The sequence below is a fragment of the Tubulanus polymorphus genome, chromosome 1, assembly GCF_964204645.1.
Source record: "Tubulanus polymorphus chromosome 1, tnTubPoly1.2, whole genome shotgun sequence".
In the NCBI taxonomy this organism is placed as follows: Eukaryota; Metazoa; Nemertea; class Palaeonemertea; order Tubulaniformes; family Tubulanidae; genus Tubulanus; species Tubulanus polymorphus.
In genome coordinates, this window is record NC_134025.1 from 26,064,061 (window position 1) to 26,091,580 (window position 27,520).

The 27,520-nt window shown below is 38.3% G+C and overlaps 1 protein-coding gene across 1 annotated transcript; it reads right to left on the reverse strand.

Moving 5' to 3' along the window:
- Positions 1-25,529, reverse strand: LOC141914865 (pleckstrin homology domain-containing family H member 2-like). Its single transcript, XM_074806194.1, has 17 exons — positions 25,452-25,529; positions 25,287-25,384; positions 11,034-11,121; positions 8,389-8,799; positions 7,662-7,712; positions 6,219-6,355; positions 5,630-5,814; positions 5,342-5,464; positions 5,020-5,186; positions 4,858-4,934; positions 4,435-4,702; positions 4,052-4,171; positions 3,904-3,974; positions 3,648-3,816; positions 3,450-3,533; positions 3,243-3,362; positions 1-2,928 (listed from the first exon to the last, which is right to left on the reverse strand). Exons 1-17 carry the CDS (start codon positions 25,527-25,529, stop codon positions 2,659-2,661), a joined length of 2,517 nt encoding a protein of 838 aa, XP_074662295.1. The 3' UTR covers positions 1-2,658.
- Positions 25,530-27,520: the final 1,991 nt, after the last annotated feature.

The window sequence follows — 27,520 nt, forward strand, 5'->3', positions numbered from 1 at the left end:
GTCTAATTCGTTTTTCGATTCGAATGATTATGTATATAACAATTATATTTTGACACTCGATAGGAAAAAATGCAAAAATTTACACAAAATAGTGACATGCAGCAGAAGTGATAAACAAACTTCAATGTGAAGTGAAAAACTCCTAATGCGCTTTGAGCTTCAACTTTTTTTCGCTTATTCAACAGTAATAAATCTATCAGATAATCAACAATAAATCAATGGGGCATTCATTAAGTATGCACACTGTCCAACGCCAAGGAAAAAAGTATAAATTTCTCATTGAATCTCGGGCTTCTTTCCCATTCATGTCGTATATATAAGATACTGATAGGAACGCTCAGGAATTGACGATTTTATTTTATTTTTTGTATATTAATCATGAGCCAAGGAAGGGTATGCTAGATTTCAAGAAAATTAAATTAATTTTCTTCATTAGTTTTTGGATACGTGTATTTCGAATTCATTTACAATGCGTCTATGTAGTTTTCTGGCTGATCAGCTCAATGATCGTTCATTATAGAATACGCCTAACAAACCATTACTATAAAATCTAAATCATTTCCATGGATGTAATTAATCAACATTTATTGGCAAAGAGTTGATCGGTTATGCAATATTTTTGATTCAATGTGTGATTCACCCGCCAATCCAGAGATCAAATATAATGCTAAGTACATTCACAGATCACACACGTAAATAACATTGAATTTTGCATAGCTAAAATATGGATAAAAAACCAATAGACTGGGAATCTGAAGCTTGGAACAGCAGACAAAAATTTGATGACCAGAAATGTTCGAAACGAACAGGTTAAGAGTCTAGGTGTAGTAACCAGTTTCATATTAGTCTGATATTTTAGTGCAGGCAAAATGGCATTTATCACAAAACCGCTCCCTACACCCATATATGTAAGAGGAGAGTTCATAACCAAACAGCATCGGAAAAACAACTTTTGGATGAAAACATTATTTCGACAAGTACATCTACTAATGATCTTAGGTGGCTAGAATTATTACATCATTGATATTATCACCGATGAATACTTACTTACATCTCTATCACAATAAGTTCATGGCAGTTTTTATGCCATCTGTACAATTTTGATTACTATAGTGACAAACCTGGGCAAGTCTTCTCAGAAACATGAATAGCCTACAAACATTCTATACACATGTGTGTTATATACGATTTTATTTATACATACACGTCAATTCGAAACGAGTGAATTAACAAAATCTAAAAAAAAAGAAGAAATTACTTCACTTTTTTGGATTCCATCAAAAAAGATCTCTGTTAATAGCAATTGAATTATGACATAAAACCGTTTTATTGCTTTACTATAAATACAATGTAACTTTAAAAGTACATGATGAAGTATAAAAACTGCTCTGGACACAACACACAGATCAGTTTATCCGCAAAATATTCAACTGTTTGTGCACGAGAAATCTTGAATAATTCATCGAATTAAAGCGATTCGTTAACTATAGCGACAATGTGAATAACAAAGAAACAGTCTATCTAAAAATCAATCATTGTCAACCACACAATACATACAGATTGTCCGATAGCTTGATGCAAAATTTCCACACGATTAATTAAATAATCGATAATCATTGATAATCATTATTCGGTCATGATGATTTTGAAAGCGATTTGATGTAAAAACGATTAACATATCATTTCATCAGAACAAAAGCGTTCAACAAAATCATTCCTCACTCTCGACTTTCCATCTCCAACATTCACTCATTCACTGACATACAACATCCATGCTAGTGAGCCTAATGAAAACTTTCGAAACAATTTGGCAAATAGTAAACATCAATTTTCCCTAAAAATCACATTAGATAGTTGGCCGCTAAGTGATGCACTGCAGTTTGCTTCAGCCAAAGCCTATATGTAATTTAAGAAATAGCTTATTTTTTACATACTCTCATTTGTCCATCCAACATCTATTTGAGCACCACAAACACACGTATGAAATACAATCGTATGATGATCTGGCGATCCAGCACCAAAAACAGCAATTAACACAATTAGAGTAGTTTTTATCATCGCAAATTATTATGCACTTTCATAACCAAAGGTGTAAATCAAAACCTACATGTAAGAGTTATGGTGAATGTTAAGTAATTTGATACTCAATATTATACAAAAGAATGAATAAATCTAAGGTATTTAATCTAAGTCATTTCTGCTGAAGTTGGAGCAAAAAGTGCCATAAACTGAATTGAAAATCAATGCCAAAATGCTGAAAATAATGAAATAATAATAATGCTGAAATAAGAGGACGCTAAAACACCCGTAGAATTGGCTCACTTCTAATGTGGTATTTCATTCAGCAGAGTTTGATGGTACCAGTCACTAATGAGAAAAGGTACTGGTAGTGATTCAAAATTTTCAGGTACATGGTATTATTATATATACGAACAATCCTATGAAAGCAGATCTGTTACTTTATACAACAACAGTGTAACGTGAGAGTTGATTTGAGATTAATTTGGAACATCATGACAGGTGTACAACCATTGGCTGAAGCGTGCCAGTGTCTCGGTGTACACCGCGTATAATCCAGGCCGCAGTGAACAGACGTAAGTACAACAACTTATCACAGAAATTTGCTGGTAAAACCTTGCTGAAACAATGCACGTCCATTCAAGCATGTGAAATAGCATTAACAGATAGAGCGTAAGGATCCAGTAATTGCTTTCTAGTTGGAGAAGGAGACCGCGAATGGTTCAAAGTCAAATTCAATGAGTTCCGACTTCCGAAGCGGTCTTTTGGAGGGGTCATGCTGCGATTATTACTGTCCATACTGGCAGAGCGATCTCGCACCGCGCCGGGAACTGATAACAGATTATTTTTCGTTTTTGCACGATTCATCTCGTTTATATAGTCTTTCATAAGATGAGCAATTTGTGAGGCCTGAAAAAAGAAAGTAAATTCGCTAATGACTACAAATTATGCATAGGTACATATACAAATAAACAAATTGTATATAATTCAGTATTCAACTCCAAATTCAGATTTTCAGATTTCAGATTCAAATTTTGGGCTGCAAATAGGTCTAGGGTAGATACATGTATATAACAAGTATCAAGACAATCCATTGAAGCGTCATCAAAACTTCGCAAAATAAGTGTCATCTGTCTATGATAGGTGGTAGGTGAAAAATGAACACAATAGACCTTTGGGGTAGGCTAAAAACATTATGCTGATATAAAGGCTGAATTACCAACCTGATTTGTCATGAATATGAATTTGGTTCCTTTCGCGACGTTTCCTATAATAACTAACAAGCTTTTCATGGAAGGACTGTAGGAGACTATTTCGCTGTAGTTATAGAATTGAAGAACTTCCTGAAAATAGATGAATAAATAGATTCCTATACATACATCCATAAACTTCATCAGCTGGCTGCACGTATTGTTAAATATCTTTCTTACTTTTCCTTTGACAGCCATCATGTGTATTCCAGTTTTATTCACGAATAACCATAAATCTTTTGGAAGTGAAGACACATGTGATTGCTGAAAACATATTCGAGTCAACTTTCATATAGATGAATGATTACAGACATGAATCAGTATCAAGATTCGAATCAACGGAACTTGTCAGCCAAGCATATGAAGTATTGATCTCACCGTTACTTCATAAACCATAGCCCCATAAAGTGGCCAGTTCCTGAGTACATCCATAGATGCTAAATGGGCCTGAGTAGCATCCATGCCCTTCAACGCTCCATGCATAGCCATTATATCATTGTCGTGTACAGAATCACGTAATGATCGTGGAAGAATTCTAGTCACCGTGCTGAAATTAAACCAAAAAATCTGACAAAATTGTTCTAATATAATCCAATGAATTGTGTCAACTCGATTCAATTCAAATATCTCTTACCTGTAGTCGATTTTCCCAGCAGTTTGTGTGTCACCAAACTCTGATTGAGCTCGCAGGGCACACAGGTGGACCTGAAAATGATGAAAATATCTTATCAAAAATCTGTTGTGGTGCCGGCAATTGTCTTGGTGAATAAAGATGAACGTACAGCATCTTGAGTTGACAAAGGAACCTTCTCCTCAAATACATCTATCACAGACTGATGGTGAATAAGATCGACTTCAACTTGATCCGCAGGATTCACAAATGGCTCAATAAAAATTCTTTTCTGAAAATTTGTCATGTAATATTGAGATATGAATTGCACTATAGTCAAAAGAATAAGTTGAAATTAAATTTTTTAACTTCTGCAGTTTTCACTGCATTTTAGCAGATAAAAGATGAAAACTGCCAGAAAGAATGCACTCCAAATGTGGAATTGCAAAATATGTTTAAATTCAACGTAGAATTTCACAATATGTTTAAATTCAAGCTCATGTTCTATTAATCATTTCAATACACATGTGCTAACCAACAAATTATCATTCTTACCCGGAATGTAAATTTGAGGTCTTTATTTGATTTGCTCGATCTCGACCATCTCTCCCATTTATACATCGCGTCAACTAAGCTATCATCTAGTAACATGTTGCGTTCCAACTGGCCGCATACTTCATACAACGCCCAGCCTTTTGCGTCAGACATCATTCCTATTTTCGATTTGACCATCTGAATGACCTCTTCAGCCGTACATGTTGAATCAAATTCCAGCATGCGATGTTGCCCATCCAAGAAGTGAATCTTTTCGTGGACATATTTTCTGAAAATCATTGACAAAGCCTTCATTCCAGCGAGACTTAGTAAGCTAAGGGGCCAGTTTCAGTTGAAAGCTGAAGTTAGTTTGCTCATATGGAAATATAAACTAGATTATAGTTTATATGTCCATGTTCAGCTGGAATGGAACTTATCACACACCTTTGGATAATGAACGATATTTCTCTGTAAGACGGTGGGAATTTTCTATTTTGTTTTTCCAATGTTTTATTCAGGCACTGAAAAAATATGCAAGATTATCAAAACCTCGCGATACACATTCATACGGGAACAAATTACCGATCAAATTTTAATTGTACTTACCTTCTGGCAAAAGACAGCAAATTTGCCCTCTTCAGTTATTCGTTCTATGGCACACTTGCGTAAGTGCGATTGTAAGTAATGTAGGATAGTCTGATTGGTTGGCACAATAACGGCACAGGCCATTGCCAGCAGCTGCCAATTTCGTACATTCACACGACTATTCGGATCTGAAAACAGATAGATTTGAAATGTCGATTTGAAAAAATTAGAATGAGAGGTGCATATCAGGAGTATGAAATAACAATTGAGGAAGCAAGACAAAGAAATGCTTGATGACTATTGACAATGACCAAAATAAGATAAAGTTGATGTTATATATTACCTGGATGATCTGTAGTTTGTTTAATCAGCTGAAGGTAAAACTCATTGCATATATCTTCAGATTCCAGACATTTGTTCAACAAAACTTGTATTACTCCAAGGTGGTCGTCACCTTGAAGGTTAGCTATAATAGAAAAACTTACAATTGAAATCTAATATTCCTAATGCAAACCCATTTCCATTTTAAGAGATCTAATGTTTGATCTAGCATCTTAATCTAACGTTTGCATGATACCGCTGAACCTGCGAACCATTAACTCACAAATTCTATATTCGACACTGTACTTACTGGAATTATCTAAACCTGCATAGATTAAAGTGGAATTGAACATTTTCACGGCGATTTCTTCCAAATCAGAATCACGAAATGAGGACAGCGACTGTCGAAGAGGCGACTTTTGGTAAGACCAATAACTGACTTTGAATTCGCAATCATCACCATCCCTGAATCTCTCTATCTTTGGTCGACTCAATCTGAGATATAAAAACAGGCAAATTAGTTATGAATTTGTAGAAATACCAATGATGTGGTGTTACTGACAATATGTACTGGTCGCTCATGGTCTATTTAATTTTCAAGGACATTTTCTTAAATATGAATTTGCTATTACATCTGATTCATAAACACTCACACTGCTGTGTAAATCTGGCCCAATCCAATTTAGAACGGACCAAGCTTCACACTAACAGTTTGATCCAAATAAATCTATCATTTGGATTTAAATATTGGGGTAAAACATCTTGAACGTCTGGAACAGGTGTTTGAACACACACTCTGATTTGGCCGGTTCCAAATTTGGCATGTTCCAGGTAAGGACCCATTTGGAACGGTCTTACTAGTGATAGTGTGAATGTAGCTATTGATTGACATCGATTACCTTCTGATAGTGTTTCTGAAGAATCCAGAACCTTCTGCAGGCGGCTTCTGAAGGATACCACTTTCAATCAATGTTCTCCGAAATGATAAGATATCATCGTATAATTTCAGCTTGTCGTCATCAGTCAGTTTCATCGGCTAAAAAAATCAAAAATACTTTGTCGTAGGAGGGAAGAAAATTGCCGGTAGGAGGCAAAGAAGGCAGATCAGAATGTACGATAACTATAAACAATTGCTAATAATAAAACCAATATAGAAATATGAACTGATGGCCTGTGAGCCTTCAATCAACAGAACTAATAACACCAATAAATTCTGAGTGATTGTTGAAAGCTAAGAGGCGATAGAAGTACATCATTCAGTTTGAACCGACGCGAACATGTAATTTACCCTTAAGACCTGAAGCTTAGCTTGCTATTACTCAGTCAACAGACCGGTATTACATGGTTTTTCCTAAAGACGGGTTGTACAATCGATAAGCAAGAAAGAGCTGCACAAAGACGCCTTCGCAGTTCTCAACAGCAGCAGCAGCAGCCCACATCCTAGTTAGTGACTTTCACTTGAATCATGAAATCACCACACATTAAATCGATTTCAGACTCTATACTTATCAAGATGGGTATGAATTTTTGTATGTTTTTAATTAGATTTTAAGATCTGTTAGATTCGTGGAGTCTCTTATCCTCGAGGAACCATTTATAGCGAATAATTAAACACAATTACTAATCTACATAGGAGGCACGGGATAATCAATTCTGTAATAGTTTAGGGGTGTTGTTGTTCTTTGATCAGTGAAAGATTGCGTGTGAAGGGCTGGCTATTCACTTGTGAAAATACCTTCAAACTTCAAATCACGAGTGTGAAAATGGTGTTTGCATTACAACATGTAGAAAAAAATATATATTCATCGTTAGATGGTAGATTTGTCGGTTTCGAAGGAATTATCCCTTGGCTACCTATGAATAGTTAAAAAGTTGAAAATACAAAGATTTAACATCAATTTCATAAGCTAACCAAGGGATAGAAGCTGTAACAAAGTTGAAATGTAAGATGAAGGGAAACACGTAGAGTTAATCATCCACGTAGAGTGAACATTTTGTCATGTAACATTATCGAAAACCATTAAAGTAGGAGTAGGCACATAGATTACAATCACCCAGTAAAATAAACATAGAAATGTATACATGTTTCCGTAAAAACCTATAGAATAATGACAGTAAAACAATATCGTATTGACTAGTGATAGGGCTGCCATCTTTGGCAATAATACGCTATCAGTAACAAGTTGAAATGTCTTCAAAGGAACATTGTCATTCGACTGGTTCTATCGTGTAATGTAACTACGCGATACTCAGTGACGAAATCTAATTTACTGTCATGAATCGCAAGGTGTGGAGAGAGAGTGATGTGTATATCGAAAGCCTTTTTAACAACAAGCAATTACCCGTCTTCCCCCAATTAGGAATGCAAAATACGATTTTGAAACTCGTTTGCCCTGAAAAGCAAAAATAGGACTGGATTACACAAACACAGAATGTACAACATGCAGGTGAATTGTGTCGAATATTTTGGAATTTTCAGCTCCGATACGTGAACCGATGACTAAAAAAACGGACCAACACACAAAAAGGTCTCAACAACGTACACGCATATTGATATATGATTGTGCTCGTTTGATGATAATCAAAACATATGAATTATTATAACATGCCGATAAAGCTAAGTATCATAAGAAATATTTGTGTGAAATTTTCCCTTATTCCGTAACATTAGTACAGTGCACATAAGCCATAAGCTTAAAGAATATTATGTTGAAAAAACTTCATTTCGAACACAGAACTCATGCATGCCGAATTGATTTTTCAATATCAGTAGTCAGAAGTAATTTTCAATCCTAAACGATCAACTCATAGATGCATATTACCATATATCTTATACACCGAGGGCCCAGTTTGTAAACAAGTCAAGATGAACTAATCACTTCAATTGCTTATGACGATAAATTTTCAGAAACTGGGCCCAGAACCTCTTAGTCTACTCAATATTTAACACGTAAAGGTCAGTAAATTTGGTATTCTAACTTTTCTAAGGTTCTAATGTACAAGATACTAAGTTATACGTTTAATGCTAAGCATGGTCATCCATATTTTCTTACATAGGTGCATACATACCTGTCTTCCCTGTTTTGGGAATACATCCGGTCCCTGGCGTTTCCAGCCAGACAGAGAAGGTGCGTAGCTACTGACCAACGCGACTATATCTTCTTTCGAACGGCTTTCGAACATGTACGACTTCTGTTGTCCTTCCGTGTTCGTTTTCAGCTCGAACGTCACGAAATTCTCGATCGAATCGACGGACATCGATTCGATGTCCGCATACTTGTAATCCTGGATGATCGATTTGTCTTTAGATTTGAGGAACTTGACGCCCTCCGAGTTGACGGCCAGTATGACGTCGCTGCCATGTGACCACGTGCCTCGATAGCAGGCTGGAAACATGGCAGAACCGTACAGCGATAACTGCTTTACACACGACAGGTAAAACACCTTCGATTCTAATTCTGTTTTGCCACAGCCATAATTCTACAAATACAGAACATATAAACATCTTCATTATATTTCAGATGATCAATTCAATTAATAAGGACGGGTTCGGCGCATCGGATGATAGTTGATATCGGCCAATGAGGGAGCTGGGAGGCATTGAAAAAATCACGTCGAATGTTATGGGAAAATCAAGTCAAGTTAATGACGTTTAAAAGCATAAAGTTATCCAACGAGAATTGATATCTGAAGGGTCAGTACATGTTCCATTAGCAACTTGAAATCGATGATTAGCTGCGGTAACTGGACGAACGTATCAAATTACGAGGGTTTCGCACAGTTATAAATCATCGGTGAAAACACTCCTTATAACTCGACACAGGCAAATGCGCAAATACCGCGCGCGAATTCCTGAATTGAGCCCCACGGGCCATACGGCTGGATAACCCTCGTAAACGCATCGATCAAACATATTCCCTTACCGGATATGAGACAAATTAAAACTATGACCGCAGTTGAACGAGTGCTCCGGGCAATATGTGATAGACGTAAGCGGATGGCGAAGAAAATTCTGCTTGAATTTATCAATTCTGAGAAATATTCACAAACTAACGGCCGCGCTTACAACGAGCAGCGATTTGAATAAATATTCCCGCGTACTGATTGAAGCGAGTCAAAACCACGGTCGATCGGTTTAACGAAAATGTAAATCGAATTAACGTCGGTCTGATGTAGAAGTCATCTCATTAGTTGCCAATGACCGGGTGATATTTCATCATTAGAAACGAATGGTTAATAGTTATAGGGTAAGTCAATGACCATTATTAATTCCCGAGACATCAACCTAGCGTTTAATGAGACCAATCACCATTAATTTCCAGTCCGGACCTACACTTATGGCAGCGCGGCGAAGTGTACCTACGCTGATTTTTCCTTCGCCGTTCCAGGTACATAAATATCAGTTTCCCCTACTGCGCAGCAGGTAATTGCAGGCAAAAGTTTTCCGCGAGATTACTATTCAGTTGTGGGTGAAATAGACGACAATTCTCTCAACTTGCTTCGATTAAATGACAACTTTTTTGCATCGTGGTCAATGGCGAGTGCAAATAGCCGGTGGTAGAATGAGCAAATATCGTTTCGACAATAAAGGGATGCTCCAAGTCACTCAGGCGCCAGCATCATATAAATACTGCGGTCAAAGTCATCTCGGAATTTATCGGAAAACTATCTTTCAAACGTGGTCACAAGAATGTTCATGCATTATGAATAGCTGTATACATACTAATATAGAAGGGATATATATTTGACAAGATATAATTATAATATGTGATGAGTTGACGGAGTACTTAAGGCAGTAATAAAGTCCCATCTGTACCGGTAGGTAGTCGGTATCTTTTGGGAATATTCATTTAACAGTATCCAGTAGTGACGAGATAGCAACCATACTAATTCATTCAGTTATAGCTAGTGATGCCAGAGATATAAATTGTGGACAGGAAGCTGACCACGACAACGTAAAGGCTGTATAATAACCTCATAAAGAAATGTCTCCCCTCGTGCCACGTGCGATATCAATACCTCAGCCTCGAGGATTCTACCGGTTCTCGGATTAAACTAATGAGACTAGCTGGAATAAGCCGGCCTACACCAATTGCAGCTCATTGCAAAGTGCTTCATGCTTCGGGGTAATCATCGACGCATTCGCGTAATAATTTTTATATCTCTCTCGCTGGATAAACCTTTCTTGAAAATCGCATTCGTGCTACAAAGCGGCGCTTTTTTTTAACGGGGTACATAGCCTAGAGTGAATGAAGAATCCTTCTTTTAACTAGTGAACGAGTGAGACTCATCCATCTGAAATGTCTCTACGCAACATTGATTTTTCACGCCAAGACTTGACGCATACAAGACGGAATACAAATTGGATTTCGTAACAATTATTCATTCACACGAACGACGCCATAAATTGAGCACAAAATATGAAAATAAATCATCATTGATGACGATACATCGAGAAAGTTTCGTCGATGCATCAAAAACCATATAAAACAACAAGTCAATACATGAGTACTTTCTTGCACTGGGACTGACCTCACGACGTATAGGCAACAAAAAGTATATTCACGATTGTATTGGAAACCGCGATGGATAACTTAATTAGAATTGTAGTAAATCTCGAGAGCAGGAACTAAAGCAGAATATAATTATGATTTCATTGAACACCGAGAATGATTTCTATAGAGGAGGACAGTCAACGTCGAACTCGAACTTACCTTGTGCGCATGGGCGATCTCCTTGCTCCAGTTCTTTCGGCTGCTGTTCAAAATGCGCCGGCATAAGTACTGGTCAGTATCTTCATACCTGAAAAACATAAAAAATTCATTATCATTATTCTCCCGTATCATAGAAACCACGAAAACTGTACGGCACGCAACGACTAAAGCGAGACATTAGAAAATTGATACATTATTGAAAATGGTAACAATCTACAGGCGTGCGTAGGAAGATTAATCCGATTACCAGTCACGTTCAACCAAGACATCGGATAATGTTAGATGTAAATTTCCATTGAAGACATCGTTCCGAAATTGTGAAGATTCCATATTATTCGCAGACATCTGGACAGTACACACTGAATCGTTGGATGTTTATCATATGAATGTATGTAATATAGTACAGTTATAATGTACGTGTGTTTTGATCAATGATCAAGTGTCTGGTAAAAAAAAAAACAGGTGGCAGCATGTTAAGCGTTATTGGGAAAATAATATTTTTAGATTCTAATGTTTTCCAATTTTTCTCATCGGCAAAAACTTCAAGCACAATTTACATATGCCGCGTACACGCTATCGTTAGTTAGTCCGTACTTATTAGGCCCATACCTGGAACGGACCTATCAAGAATAGACCAAATCAATGCTGTGTTTTCAGGGGTGGCGAGGGTAGCACAACTTATAAAAAGGGCATAATGAAATAAAAAGGGCATTCTGAAATTTTGAAAATCTGCTTTTTTTGCTGCGATTTCCAAGCAATTTCCCGACACGAAGTGCTTTCTAGCAAATTAACTGCATTGAGATATAGTTTCCAGGTAATAAAGACAAAATCATGAAGAATTACGTGCTGTTTGTTTAAAATCATCTACTTCGTCTTGTAAAAATGTGCCCTTTTCTACTTTGGGCATGAGAAAAAGGGCACGAGATTTTCACGCCTGGTTTTTAAACACATCAGCTGTTATCACTGGTCCCAAACACTGACACTGACTAGTAATTAAAGCAAAGTTTGGATTGACACAGCATGGAATAGTCCGTTCTAAAATTCAGAACAGACCTTGGAACGAATCAATTTAGAACAGACTTTTTGCTAGCGTGAACACTTGGTCTGTTCTAAATCTAAACAGAGAAGATTTAGCCAGTTACAATAAAATATAACACAATTAACTTAATTTGCATAGAAAATATCATGTTAAATGGACATAGAATGAATGGACTAGATATAGACCGCTCTAAATAATGCAGTTAGAACAACAGGCAAACAACATTTGCTACATCGAAATCATTTACTGAAATATTATCAAAATGGGCATGTGTCCCAATGATGGAATGGAAACTCAACAACTGTCACTAAGTTGTATTGATAGAAAAACAACTGAAGGAAAATTTTATTCCGGAAACTTCACTACAGGATTTTGGATCTGTAAGTAAGCGTTCGATTGTTGATTACGCGCGTATCTGGAGGGTGTCACCTCTGCCATTAATGTGCGTGTGAAGCAAGCATCGGTTCAATAACACTCAGTAAAACCCAGTGTCAGTACAAACTCATTCATATATGGACAACAACCTCTCGGTGTGCATCATGTGGAGCACAGAACTGTATAACTCATATCCGTTCTAAATTACATCTCATCACAGCAACTTAATTAGGACGGAAACGTAACTAATTCTTCGCATATAAACTGTTAATCACAGAAGATGCTGGCTACGATAGTACGTTTTGCAACTTTGACTTTCAGAGATTTCTCGACGAAAAACATTTTCTATTAATATCAGCGCACTTATTCTTTGTAGATTGAGTAATGAAGAATTCAAAATAATAACAAACTATTCATTGATTTTATCGAAAATTCGTATTCTACCCAGGCAAATGTTTCGGTCTCCACGCAGATCAGAGAACAGTACTGAATTTTGCTCAGCCCACTGATCACACCATAAGCCACTTCATCTTCTAACAGCGCGAAATCTTCACATGGAAAATATTCCCTTTGTGTACATAAATACAAATATCAGCTTTCGATAGATACTTTCATCAAAGCAACCTCCACAGCTCCGCGGTTACAATCCGGTTTCAAGGACAGTATTCTGGTACTGGCATTTGCATCCGCTGGGTTGTAGTAACCTGCTTAAGCGTTTCGCCGACGAAAATCGATAGGAAAACATCTAAACCGATGATTTCGCATCAATACTACCAATATTCAATCACCAACCAACAATTGACTTTGGGTCGGCAGTTTCGGCAATACCCTGATAACTGATAACATTTTCACATTCCCACAAGCAACCGACAGACTTTTTTTATACAATTTTCTTCCGCAGTAAAAAGAATATTTGATTTTCTCTTCATGTACACTACTTTGTCCGCAATATTTGCATTGCCGACAACTTTCTTTGAGTAAATTACATGTTCGCGACCCACACTTGTATTTCATATTTGACAGAAATATGTACTTTACGAAGAAAAGATGAGATGTGAATAACTATCAATAACACAAATCGACCGAACTCAACCTCACTTTTTTCGATTAAAAAGTGGATTTAGTGCTTAAAAAAGTACGGTTCTGTGTTATTATATCGCAACAGAGAATATCATTCCGGCCTAAAAATGGCGTCATTTATCTTTCGATGTAATCAGGATGATCATGGCAGCCGGCCATTAGTGTTTTCCGCATCAGCGGTACATTGCGGCAATGGGTCTGCGGCAATTTCCCTTGGCCCATTGAACAGACGAGCCGGTTTTATTGGAAACGTATCGCATGTGTAGGTAATAAAATATCACTCTAATGATGAAATCTGCGACGAGGGAAAGTTTTCTACATCTTGCGACAAGAAACAAACACAAGAAGCATGAGACGCCGATCAAAAGAGCTCAACAAGTTTTAAAAAGAGAATCTCCAGAAATTATTCATCAATACAACCCTGCAGTCAGGCATTCTCTCGTATAAAGACTACGACGCCGACAGAGAGATACTGAATCAATAGGATGACGAAGTTCTCGTCATTCTGGCTGTCATCTATGGCAGAATTTTTCCGAGATATAATTTGACTTTCCGCGATGAACTATCTGCACGGAACAGACATTTCATGCACTACTGAGAAATGAATTGATAAATTGTCAATAAAAATGAGTTTCCTACGTAAGTCTTAAATAATCTGCGAACTCCAGGGGGAGTCAGAAAAAAGGTATCAATCACGGAAAAGGCACTAGGCCTATCCATGGAAATATAAGTTTGGCAGATATAATTTTCAAGCCATGCTGGGCCAAAGTGTGCCGTTCACAATGTGAGCATTCTGGAATTCTTAGAATATGCTTTAGTTCTCTGATAGGTTTTCTCGTGCATTACACTGATTAATAATATGGATTAGGGCATTCAGATTTGCTTTTATTTATCAGGAAAAAGAGGTCTCCTAAAAGCAGTAAAAACACTATCCCCGTGGACTGATTTATAGACAGCGTTGGACACAAAATTATGTAGCAGTCTGGTGGGCTTTATCTCCCAAGTGGGATAAAAAAGTGTTCAGTTAGTTACCACGATGTGCAAATCAAACAGCAAACGTTCATGTAATCATAGACAGAGGTGATTGCCCAATTTTCCGTCATTTATTCTGCTCATGTAGCCGTAGCGCGAAGCATTGCGGTCGACATGATCAATAAAGGGACTGAAGCTGCAAATACAAAATCACCGATGACCCGGCTGACATTCTCAACATACTCCTGATAGTATCGAGAGATATTCATAAGCGCAATCGCTACCCGTGTTTCTAAAAAGCAATTTTCTCAACATGTCGTAACGAAAAATGTTTCCATTTTCCGCAATTGTTTCACTCACATAAAGATCCATTTCTTTATCGTACGGTTTTGGCAAAAACGAAATGATGCTGTTGATGAAGAAAAGCCACGTGTGGGGAAATTCTTTTTCTATCGATGAAGTCCGAGAGCTGGATTAAAACAGATGACTGATTAGAAAGAAAGGCAGCACAGATTTCATGTTCCAACAGGCAGGTGCAATGTAAAGGAATTCAATGAATAAAACGTGACGTTCTATACCAGAATTCAATATCAGAACCTGTAAAGCTGCATGTTTTCCCAGCTAAAGAGAACAATGGATAAATACGAAATAAGATTATATATCGTAATAAAACGTCGACATGGCGATAGCGAACAGCGAATCATCGTTAGTCACAGCGGGCGAGAATAACGAATTACTCGCTACCAGTAACACTCTTGTGTGTAAGTTATGTCTTTTTTCAATCGCGAACGATATTGACAAACTCGATTAACTTTCCATCATATTTACACAATAACCGTCGGCGAATTATAACCGCTTGAATTCCCCTCAGACGGCCGCCACGTGATGCAATTTCGTACCCGACGCGAATTACTCGTAGTAGGAACATCAACGTCACGCAATGATACGAAAAATTTATGAGAATAAACAAACATCGCATGAATCGCCGGCTTTTCGATTGTTTGTACGTCATTCTCTCGTTCTCGTCGTCGTGAAGCTTAAGTATGCTAATCGATGGCGACGACGAATCTCGTCCCCGAACTTCGATTTCTCCTCTCGGGAGACATAATAGACTGTATTTGAAATTCGAAGCCTTATTGGTATTTCTTACGCGTCGCTCCGCGAGACACGAGAAGTTTGTCATACGCGGCTAGTCATGTCAAATTCAAACCGACGTCATCATTATCATAATCCGAAGCGGCAAGCATGCCGACTTCAATTCGTTTTTTCGAGAGCGCTATTTACGAGATTCGCCCGTAGCGAAAATGCAAAACGACGAATCTTTTTACCGTAATTTACATAATTCCGTCACGACAAGCGATGTTTTCATTTCGAATATTCCCACTACTGGTTATATAAGGGCCCTTTGGATAGTTCGAAATCAATGCCGCCTTAAAAAAAGCGTCTACTTCAGTCTGAATACATCTCGACTAAAATGATAAATCGCCGGCAGTTAAATTAAATTAAACACAATTTTGGCACCTCATATTTCATTATTTGCGTTCGTATAGACCGCTTCCCTCGAGTCATACATTAAACACCTCATTTAGAAATATGACATCTACCAACAAGTCTCTTTATTTGACTTAGCCGCAAAGATTCTTCATCCTTTTAACTCGTATCGGAATTTCGTCTCAATAAATCTCTACGATGGATTCGATGAAGTCGATTCTTACACCCAATTTATTCCCACCTCAATCCTAGACCGAAGTCTACTGAATAATTTCGATCTATTTCAAGCCCTGGCAACGTAGCGTACGAACATTTTTATCACAACGCGGTAAATGATGTAGAGAAACTCTTCACATTCAGTTTCAAGACCATAGAATGCGGAATATGCGGACCGATGAAATACCATTACCGGTAACTCCGCAGTCGGGACCTGATACTGTGTATCGAGTTGTTAATGCATAATTGCTGTCTTATTTCACGGTGCCTGAAACTTTAATGTTGTCTTTAGAAATCGGTAGGACTGAAGTGTCTCCCACTTTCATGGAATCATCAACAGGCCGCCGCGTATACAGCCGATCGAATATAATGATTTTCTGAATTTCATGTCGCAAATGGCACGGATTAAACAAAAAATCCTAATACGACCTATCGGTTAAAAATAATATTTTGATTGCGTCGCGGATGACTTTCGCGGCAAACTCAATTACGCTTGAATGCAGCCGTCAATTTCATAACTGGTGGAAACACTTTGATAGTTGTGCGTACAATGAAACACAAATTAGATTCGATTAAACATTGATCTGTAAGAGTGCGCGGCGATGTACTTCGCGTTGATCAGAAACGCAACTGATGGAACGCATCCCGTGACCGTAGCCGGTCAAACTAGCTCGCCGAGTCATCCACTGCGATGGGTACAAATCGTTAAACACCTATCCCCTAGAGAAATTTGTCAATCGAGATCAAAGAACCCAACACTAGACGCTTCGTATAGCCCGCGTATGATATTAGATATTTCATCTCAAAATATGGATTATCTGTCGTATTGTTTGGCAGCACTGTGCTCGGAATCTTTCCCAAAACCCATCATCTGAAATAACTAACTCCATCCATCAAAATGTCATTAGTTCACTGGTATATATCTTATTTCCAAGCAAAGTGCGACACATATCGTTCAAACGTAAATTTTCTTCATCTTTAAACTTGTACATGTATAGAGTTGCAGATATTTGATTTTGAATAAATTCTCCCAGCCAACTGGACTTTCAAATATCTTCAGATAGGAACAAAGTTAGAACGAATAGTATAACCTCAAGAGCATATATGCGATCTTCGGTGAAACGTATGAAATTTCAGAAAGGCCATCTTGATATCGATCCTGGAAAGCGCAGGCTTCATTACATGTATCACTCATTCGTAGAAGATGGAATAACCATTACACAATCAATAGTTTACTAATTGCTATCAATAAGATATCGCCAGAGGTTGTGTATAAGTACTTAATACATTATAACACATTTCACTCATATCTCATACGCTGAATATATGCGCTCAAAATCATGTAATCAAAAATCAAAATTCTTAATACCGACGGGAACCGAACGAGTTGATTAAATCGTAACTAGAAGTGGCAAATTAGAGCGCTGAAACGTAAGACTCGCGCCGGGAATTATAGCAGCCAAAACAACGTAGAAATATGAACACTATCCGACTGATCGCACAGCAACAACGAATCAATCATTGATCAGGTTTTTTTGCATTTTTTGAAGTTGATTTCTTGCAACCGTATCACATACGCGCGCGCGCACGCTAGGAAACAATTCTCAACAATAACACTGCGGTGCCAGTTTTTTTGTTGTTGTTAATACTTACTCAGCAAGTAGAGGCTGCCTCGCTATTTCGTATTTGATCTTCCTCCAGAAAAACGGCATATCGCCATTAAGTGTAGCAGCGACGAAACAACATCAGTAGCGAACAAATGACGAACTGCAATTGTCATGATCCGATGCACGGGTTTTAATTATCAGAATGTCACCGTTCCTCTGACGATCTAACGCGTGTTGTATAAGTACGTATAATGTTATTGCTTCATTAATCCTGCTTACCCGAGTGCTTTCTACTGCGATGAATATAATTCAACCATTATAAGACGTGACTCCCGAGAATCGCGAGTCTTTTGTCACCGATCTACTTCGCGATGACGACCGATCACTACACCACGCGCGAGCCACTTCGCGACCGTTCGCGGCGTTTAACTAAGTTCTAGTTAAGGTCTCTCTCTCTCTCTCTTGACTTCGAGTGGGCATTTTTCTGACGTGGCGTCGATGGGCGATCGGCTCCTCGCGAACTGTCCGCGAATTATTGCGAACTAATGAATATATAATCGTTATCGCTATTAATTCAATGATGGAACGTCGACGTGGAAACCGCGACAGTCCGATACGCGCTCGCTTGAAATAACGTCGTCCCGCCGAATAACGACGAACGATCGATCGATTCAAGAAAAAAACTGCCAACTTTCATTAGCGGTGACGCTTTGTCGCACCGATATCGAGTCGATATAATATTGCAAACGCGTGCCCGCTGATGAAATCCGGCCAATAAGCAAAGCCATTTAACACTCTCCAATAATTGGCTCGAGCAATTCGCCACGCATCGTACAACGACGATCTTAACTCGTAAATAGCGATATTATCAAAACTAAACTCATAATTCACCCGCGTTATCCATCAATCTTCTTTCATGAAATCCTCTTCAATTTCGACGTGATTGAATCCGCCGCGGAGCCTCATCAACCGCCGACGATATCAATAACACACCAAATATTCATTATACCGTCGCTAAACGCCGCGCTTGTTTCGAGGTGCAGAAATGACGTCTGACCAGAAAACGATAACGACCCGGGCGCAGCGCGACGGATGAGCTAACGACACTATCAATCTTACAACTTCTTGAAGTATGAATAATGAAAGACAAGACATTGAGTCAAGTGATTCTCATCAAAAGCCAACCGCGACGAATCCGATGGAAGTGAACCTAATCACAAGTTGTCGACTAACTGATAGCTGGCAAATTCAATGACTATACCTGAAAAATGTTTCTTTCAGTATCTAAGCTAAGACGAGTCTGTAATAAAGAAAAACCAGAGCTATTCCCTATTCTTCAAAAAAACGGTTTCAAATTCAGGGACAAATGAATAGAAGCCCCAACACCGGCAACATCCCGGTTACATTCCGAGATTCGCGTTTGACCTTTAAATCTCCTCTCCAAAATAAACTCAAATCTTAAACGAAAAAAATCTATAAAGCCAACCAGGCACCGGTATCCGAGCTTATCGTATTCCCTCGACGATGATTTCCGAAAGAAGAGACGTTTCGCTCACATGGCAATAACTAATAAGCACATTCCATTTAAATGCCTGATGGCGAATATAAATCAAAAAGAAGATCAGAATATCTTAGGCTTGCCGGTATAATTCATCAAATTCACCGCAGCCCGACAAATTGATTTCTACCAATAAACTGATGAGTTTGCTTATTCTAGAAAACCTTCATGATCTCTATCTTTGATTGGCTTCCATGGCTGGAGGAAATTAAGTGGGAAATACACATATACATGTATATACAATATATATACATAATCCATATATTTATATATATATATATATATATATATATATATATATATCATGTGCATCGCTTGTGGTTTCATTGACGCAAACAATAATTGAGATGACGGAGCAAACGTCAAAAGGGAGCGTGTAACTCATGATGTGCATTACTAAAAAAAACTTTGTAAAAAAACGCGAGTCTATCCTTGTCAGCGAGAGCAAATTGAAAATTACAACAGGTAATTCTGTTGGGATTGGGTTATGAGCCGACCGCCGGTTAAATTACGTATATGCGCTTCATATTCGCTTCGGGGTGAAAGATTTTGCAACCAATCTGCGGGAGCACGATTGCCACGTAGGTGAACTAAATGAAGCAAATCAACTTGGCTGATGAAAGTAAGTGCTCGATGCCATACATGAATGCTTCCATTTACTCAGGGTACATACAGTGAGATCACCTTCGCAGATTCTTCTTCCGAAAGGATTTTTCTATTGCTTGAATTTTCTTCAAACTTTTTTTCAATTTTGTTGAAACTTTTATCAATTCATTATCAAATCAGTTTAAATTCAACACAAACTAGATGCTTCTTTCTCATGCAAACTGAAATTCTCACTCTCTCTCCCTCTCCTCTATTGATTAGGAAGTTTTTCAGAAAATTCACGACTCTTCAATGGTGGTGTGAATGCTCTATGAAGTGGCGAAGCAATTAAACCTTTTTTTGCGATGAAATCAATAGAATTTTTCGCAATTTTCATCCAATTTATCGCAACGTAGAATGAACTGTAGAAAAATCGATGAAACGATATCGCAAATTGAACCACTGTCGTGAAATACAGCAAGGAACCCCAATACACAATCATGTAAATTCACTGATCTGAGACTCTTCTCTAGTTTCAACTGATGACGTAATAAGATCTCACTGCCGTATCCTACACAATTATTTGAAGTGGACGCCAAAGCATGCACAAGATGTTTTTCTCAGTTTTAAGGCTACTTGAGCACGAAATACAGTTATTCGCGAATTCTGTATGTAGTACCATTGAAATCCGTATCATCAAATACTACAAAGTCGATCCATCAAATAATTCAGGCAACTTCATATGAGAGATTGGTCGTATGTAACGAGCGCCAGTGATAATTCAGAATAAAAAAAAAGGAGTGAGTAAGAATAGAGACATTATGGGACCAAATAATTTCGTAACATGCTTATCTGAACCTGGATGTTTGGGTCCGACGTTTCCTACGTCGTTATACACGGAATAGTTATTTTACTGCCGAAGCAACAAGACGTGAAGCATTCAAATTCGTATTTGGAGACGAGCGATCGCGGAGCGACTGGTGGATATAAATGTATTATTGATCAGGTATCTATTAGTTCCATGATTAACCGCGCGTGTCATCAGCGACCAGTGATAGATACCGATACACTGGAGAGAAGAGAGAGAGAGAGAGCGGGAGAGAGGGCGACGATGAAAGGGAAATATAGAGGGAGCTGTGGGAAAAGAGAGATTGAGAAAAGAAAGTTAGATAATAGAGGGCGACATTGAGAAGGAAAAGTTGAAAGGGGTGAGAAAAAACGGAGGGGGAAAGAGGTATGAAATATTGAGAGGTGAGACAGATATAGATAGAAGGGAAAGATTGAGATAAGTGAGAGGGAGTAAGAGGGGGTGTGAGAGAACAAGAAGGGGGTTAGAGAGACAGGGATTGAGAGAATGAGGGGAGAGTAAGTAAGACGGCATGAGAAAGATTGAGTCAGTGAGAGGGGGTGGGAGAACGAGGGGAGGGGAGAGAGTAAGAGGGCGTGAGAGAGATAGTGAGGGGGTGAGAGAATGAGGGGGAGAGGAAAGAGTAAGTAAGAGGGCGTGAGAAAGATTGAGTCAGTGAGAGGGGGGTGGGAGAACGAGGGGAGGGGAGAGAGTAAGAGGGCGTGAGAGAGATAGTGAGGGGGTGAGAGAATGAGGGGGAGAGGAAAGAGTAAGTAAGAGGGCGTAAGAGAGGGTGGGAGAACGAGGGGAGGGGAGTAAGAGGGGGTGAGAGACGCGGAGTGCGGATAATGGGAATATATTATACCTTATCTATAGCAATATGTATATGTATATATATACATGTAAAGGTTAAATGTCAAAACACGATTGTTTAAAGGTATATTACGTCTCATCAGTAGCCGCGACATTTTTCATCAAAAACACTTTTGATATTTACCGAAGTGTTCTGCGTGAAAAATATTTCCCGATTGCGCGGCGGGAGCAGTAGGGGTAATTGAAGCTGAGCGAATGACGAGTAACAAATTGGATTAGCATTCACGGTGAGCCGAATTAATTCTGTTTACTCGAAACGAACGCTAGAATGAAGAAAAAAAATGTAATTGAAACTTAAAGCAGAAGATTGGTGACACGTTACAAACTGAGAATCTAATCGTGATTGATATGATATGCACGGCATTTCTCGAAATGTTTCCTCGCGTATACATCATATTCAGCGGAATATTTGAATTTTCAATTTAGCCGTTGTTGTTTTATTGTTCGCTGGGGGATCTTACTTAAATTACTGTCGAGCAAGAATTATTCATAAGCAAACGAGAACGCTATTACACGAACAGACACGATTTTACTTGAAACGCAAAAAAAACCGGAAGTTCATTCATTGTTGTATCGTTCATAGACTGCAGGCGCGGATCCAGGGTTTAAAGCTGGACAGTATTGTGAAGTAAGGGTATCAAACACATCTCTCTATAGGAACGTTTCACGGCATTTAGAGGCTTTTTGAGAGGTGGTGAAATGTGCCGTCAAAAATATGGTCGGTGAAATTTTGAAGCGCTCTTGAAAATTTAGCCCATATTACAAATACAGCTAATACGGCCTGGATTTTCATAAATCAATCCAAGCAATTTGTTTATAAACTCCTTTTCTGATTGAAAAATTTTTTAAAAAGGCAATCGTAATTACCTTTTAGTAATTTGCTTTCATCATGTACACAGTATTGAATAAATGAAAGAAAAAGTTTTAGTTGAAATGGATGACTTACCGGATACCGGTTATCACACGGTACTACATCGAATATGAAATTATCAGGTACCAGCGATTTTTACGTCTAAACGATAAATCCTGTTACGAACTCACGGAAAATCACGTTCACCCGTTCACACCACCGCGTGGTACAACAACTAATACGGGTACATCAACGAGCAATTAATCCATTTTCATCGATATATCAACAACGTCTACACACACCACACCACCACACACGACGATGTCAGTGAAATACCCCGAATAAGGATTAGCACAAATTTCATAATAACCACCCACAGTTTAATGCCGCCTCAGTAGCGACGGTGACGTTTGGAATGACTCCGCAATCGGATGGACTCAGTCAAGGTTTGTAAACTGTAAGTCGGTTAGAAGGGCCAACAATCAATATTTGGCTGGTTTGCTATTAAGTAGTGGCAATATGAAATGATTGCCACGCAGTGAAGAGAGAGACCTGATAAGCAGATTGATAAGACCGAAGAGAGCGAAGTGTGGAATTCTCTTCAGCTTTGATGAGTTTTCGGTTCGGCAAAAACAAGCGACCGCCGCTGAATAAATTTCCAATATTGAGAGGAAAAGTTGTAATTTCCATAATAAATCTGATCAACTCATCATCAACTTCAGCGAGCGGTTGTTGGGAAAACTGATTCGGCGTAACAACAAAATCTCGGCTATTTTCTATTCAGACAAACAATAGCTGTAACTAGCCACAGAAGCACGAACGCCGTTGTATCTTATGTCGCCATCAAGACGATATCAGAAAGTTTCCCGCTGGCCGAAATACAGCGGACAAGTAGTTCACTTGTATGTACCCGGCGTATCAAATAATAACCACTCATATACCCATATTCGATTGAATCCTCAAAGGGGACGTATAACATGGAGATGAAGATTGTGGGGAAAGTCGATTGGATCAGCCGAATCCACCTTCTAGCAATATCAGTCGCTTATTTCGTAGTTTCTGCTGTTAGGGCCGTGAAGCATGTATAACAGGACACAGCTTTTATACAAAATTATTATTTAACCCTTTGTTGCGATATTATCGTGTTCCCGAATACGCGGACATGAGAAATTATCAATGACATAGCAAGAAATAGATTCTATTTTTGAGAAGAGTGAAACCTGCATACTATTCAAATAACCCAGAAGGTGACGGAAATAGTAACCCGTATATGAATTCTAAATGTCAATCTTGACAGCAAGGCCTAGTACAAGAACAAAATTGAAGTTGAACTGAAACACCGATATGTAAGCAAATACCTTCAATTCTCATAAAATTTTGATCAAAATTCAATGGCTTCTCGTACATGAACTGGCCATACGACGAGATTAATCTATAACACAGAAATTGAAATGAAATCATGTAGAAATGTCCATTAACTATGTAATAATACAGTGAGCTGGCACTGGTTAACCTGATACCAACAATCATTAATTAGAAAGCAATGACTATTAAAACTTTATGCTTCAAATATTCACCGTATATGGACAATATTCATATTGTCCATGAACCTATTCATATTGTCCATGAACCTAGATCCTGTAAATAGGTTTGTGCAAGTTCCAAATCAATTGATTCAAGATATCGGCAAACAGCTTCACAAAAATCTATTTTTTCCTTCTCGTATTACCTGAGAATTGATCAATGTGTCCACAATATGCCACACATGAAGCAACTATCTTCAATAAATTCTTACCTACGCAAGATATTACTATATCGGAAATAGATGATAGAACGGTATTGGATATCAGAAACATTTGAGCATAAATCATTCACGCAATTTCAATCCAAATACGGGGATACGTTCAACATCGGGGTTAGTTTTCTTATGAATACGGCACATATATTAGCTGATAGCGCTAATAGAAATTTAATTGACTAATGTCAGGTAATAATTAGTTATATCTATGAAATGCATCTTCTTTCAGCCCGATATACAAATCTCATACAGAACAGAGAGACAAATCCATAGCACAGGTAATCATTTATTTAGCCACGGGGCTTCTTACATATCGATGACAGCTCCCGAACCTATAGCGACATGTATATATATCTACGCGATTCACGATAACAATTTATTCGAAGAAAATCGATTTGAGCAGACGAACACTTGCAACGCGATATAAAAGCATGAAAGTATATACAACGAACGAAAAAATCGCATCTTCACCGAACACCTAAAGGCTTGGAGGAGAATGCCGCTGAATATGGTTCAATAATAGCTGACATTTTGCAGATAAATGGTGATACTCGAGTTTGCCTCTGACATAATGGTCGCCTGCTACATACAAATGTATATATGCGTATATATGCACGTATACTTTGATGACGTTATCGCTAGAAAATGATAAGATACGATTGAGAAATCGGAATTCAGCCATCAACTTCGATACTTCGATGACGCCATCCGAATTGCATCGTCATCAGTTAAGCGTAAATGCCAACACATCGATGTTAGACAACTTTGGTTCGGACAATCAATCCCACCTCCCCGGGACAATCAATGAAACGTTCGCAATTGACGCCGGCGCTCAATAATCAACGTTAACTTGACAAACGCTACGAAGGGAAGACTGTGAAATTAAAATCACGCTGACGTGACATTCAAAATTAGCTGTGAAGATAATACCTTATTGTAACACGTTCAATCTTTCAACTTACCTGTGTTCTTTTCCTTCTACATATGGTCCTAAAACGACTTGACTTTGCAGCGCTGCGAGTTTAAAAGCTACTTTCTCCGATACGGCGAACTCATCGTGCTGAAAATATACAACGAAACCCGTTCACTTAAACTCCTACCTAATTCGCGGACGTCGTCGCGGTTACATCTATTCCATCCTGTTTATTGAAATGATACGACAGAACTAACGCACCAAACACGACAGCGATCAGATCGGAAAACATGAAAGACCTGTCAGTTTGTGGTCAAGCGTTGAGAGGAAGAATTGGTCAAGACACGCGTTCATGATTATTTACTTTGACTGCCAGCGCTTTAAGTATTGATTTCGTTAATCAGATCCTAATCAACCGGAGACATAGATTGTGACGACGGAGTAACAACCAACGATCGACTACTAGTTTCCTTCGTAAAGATTTACAACATAACGAGTACGGATTCGTAGTTATTACGAGCCAAGCGTGCGCGGAGCCTGTCTCGCTTGAGTTGCCCGTATCAAATGATGGCTAAGACATTGACCAGATTCAAAAAATAATTCTATCGGTTTAGATATTTCTTCGAAACTGGTTAAGTACCTCTGTTTTGCATTCATACAAATCGACGAGAGTAAAGTATCACTAGTTAATCCGAGCCTACAGTCATATTTATATCAACTGTTTGATTAAATGTCCAAACATCGTACTGAGCAGTTACAGCAGACAGGGCAATTCTATACGTAGATTTGATTGAACTCTGTCTCGGACCTATTGAATCAAATTACGATGAACAATGATTGATACGCTCCGCGTAGGAGATGATCAACTCGCAGCGAAACTGGACAAGTATTCCGAATCTCAATTCCTGGAATACTCAACTAAGATCAATGTTAATCAACTAATTAGTAGAATAATTTGACATTTTACTACAACCGCTAATGTATTTCATACTCAATTTCTTCAGTGTAGGATCATTCTATTCTCTAATAACGCAGTATACTGATGAGTGGGACGCACCGATCCACCCGGGTGAACGCAGTGCAAGCTCTTAAATTCACATTATATCTGACTGTAATTATTCATAACAGTTCATAATATGCATAACTTGATTTGTCAATTAGTGCAAAACATTTTCCGAAATAGCATTCGATTTCAGAACAAAAGAATTACGACCAGAATTACAGTAAACCTCACCTAAGTCGGAGCTTTTGGGACCGAGAAAAATCTGCCGACTTAAAGTCTAATTTCAAATAAGTCAGATTTCCAGCCTTTTTTCGAAAACTATCACTTGTAAACAGAAAAATTAAATCAACAATCTAAATTCCTGTACACTGCCTAATGGATATCATTGAAAAACCTACTGAATGAATTATAATTCTAATGAAATTACCTACCTCGAATTTGCAAATATTCCGTATAGATAGTTGTATATTAATTCCTTGAAGTTATATTCATGCTATTCAATAGGCTGAACATAAATGAACCTGTTGCTCGTGGAGTCTGACTTGCCACTAGCGCACACGTATTATTACCACTCACAAATCTATCGCCAATACTACCTTACAGGCAGCTTCTTATCTATCGATTGTGCCAAATATAGGCGGGGACCGCTAAAAAAATTGTATACATTCATCAGTAAGCAACCAATTATGCTTTACTTCAGCTTCCTCTCAAAGTCATTTTTTATCGACGTTAGTCAATAATTCACACGATCAGAAAGTAAAACCGAATACGGATCTTAAGCAACTTTTAGATGACCTTTACGGAACTTCGATGAGCATGTGAAATATTGACCTTCTTGAATTCACATCGATCGATTGCACAATTACGATCCTGTTGCTGCAGTAGTCCATCCGCAAAGCCTATTTACTCGCATTGTCTTTTGTCCTTAAATGCGATACTAAGTTCGCGCACTCAGTGGATATTAATAAAACTCCCCCACACGTTGTAGAACAGCATTATCTGTATTTTATAATGGATAACAACACTGCCGTTGCCAGATTCAAATTATGAATGAATACAGCGATGATTGCCAGGGCAACTTCTATCTGATTATTGGAAAACAGATGCGTGGCACGTCTTAAAACAATATATAACAGGTGACATACTATTCGAACGTGGCTTACAACGCATCACATCGAGACATCCCGCATCACATCGAGACCTCGTGCCCGGCAATTTCGGAATATAACAGAGCGTAAGAGATGCTATTTATAGCATTCATCGCGGTATATTGACGAACC

Bases quoted from the DNA above. Each gene is read 5' to 3' on its own strand.
- LOC141914865 (XM_074806194.1), bottom strand. From the start codon at position 25,529: ATGTTTTCCGATCTGATCGCTGTCGTGTTTGGTGCGTTAGTTCTGTCG. The intron at 4,935-5,019 runs GTAAGTACAATT...ATATTTTTTCAG, and splicing joins TTGCTGTCTTTTGCCAGAAG to TGCCTGAATAAAACATTGGA. The intron at 2,929-3,242 runs GTTGGTAATTCA...TTCTTTTTTCAG, and splicing joins TCATATTCATGACAAATCAG to GCCTCACAAATTGCTCATCT.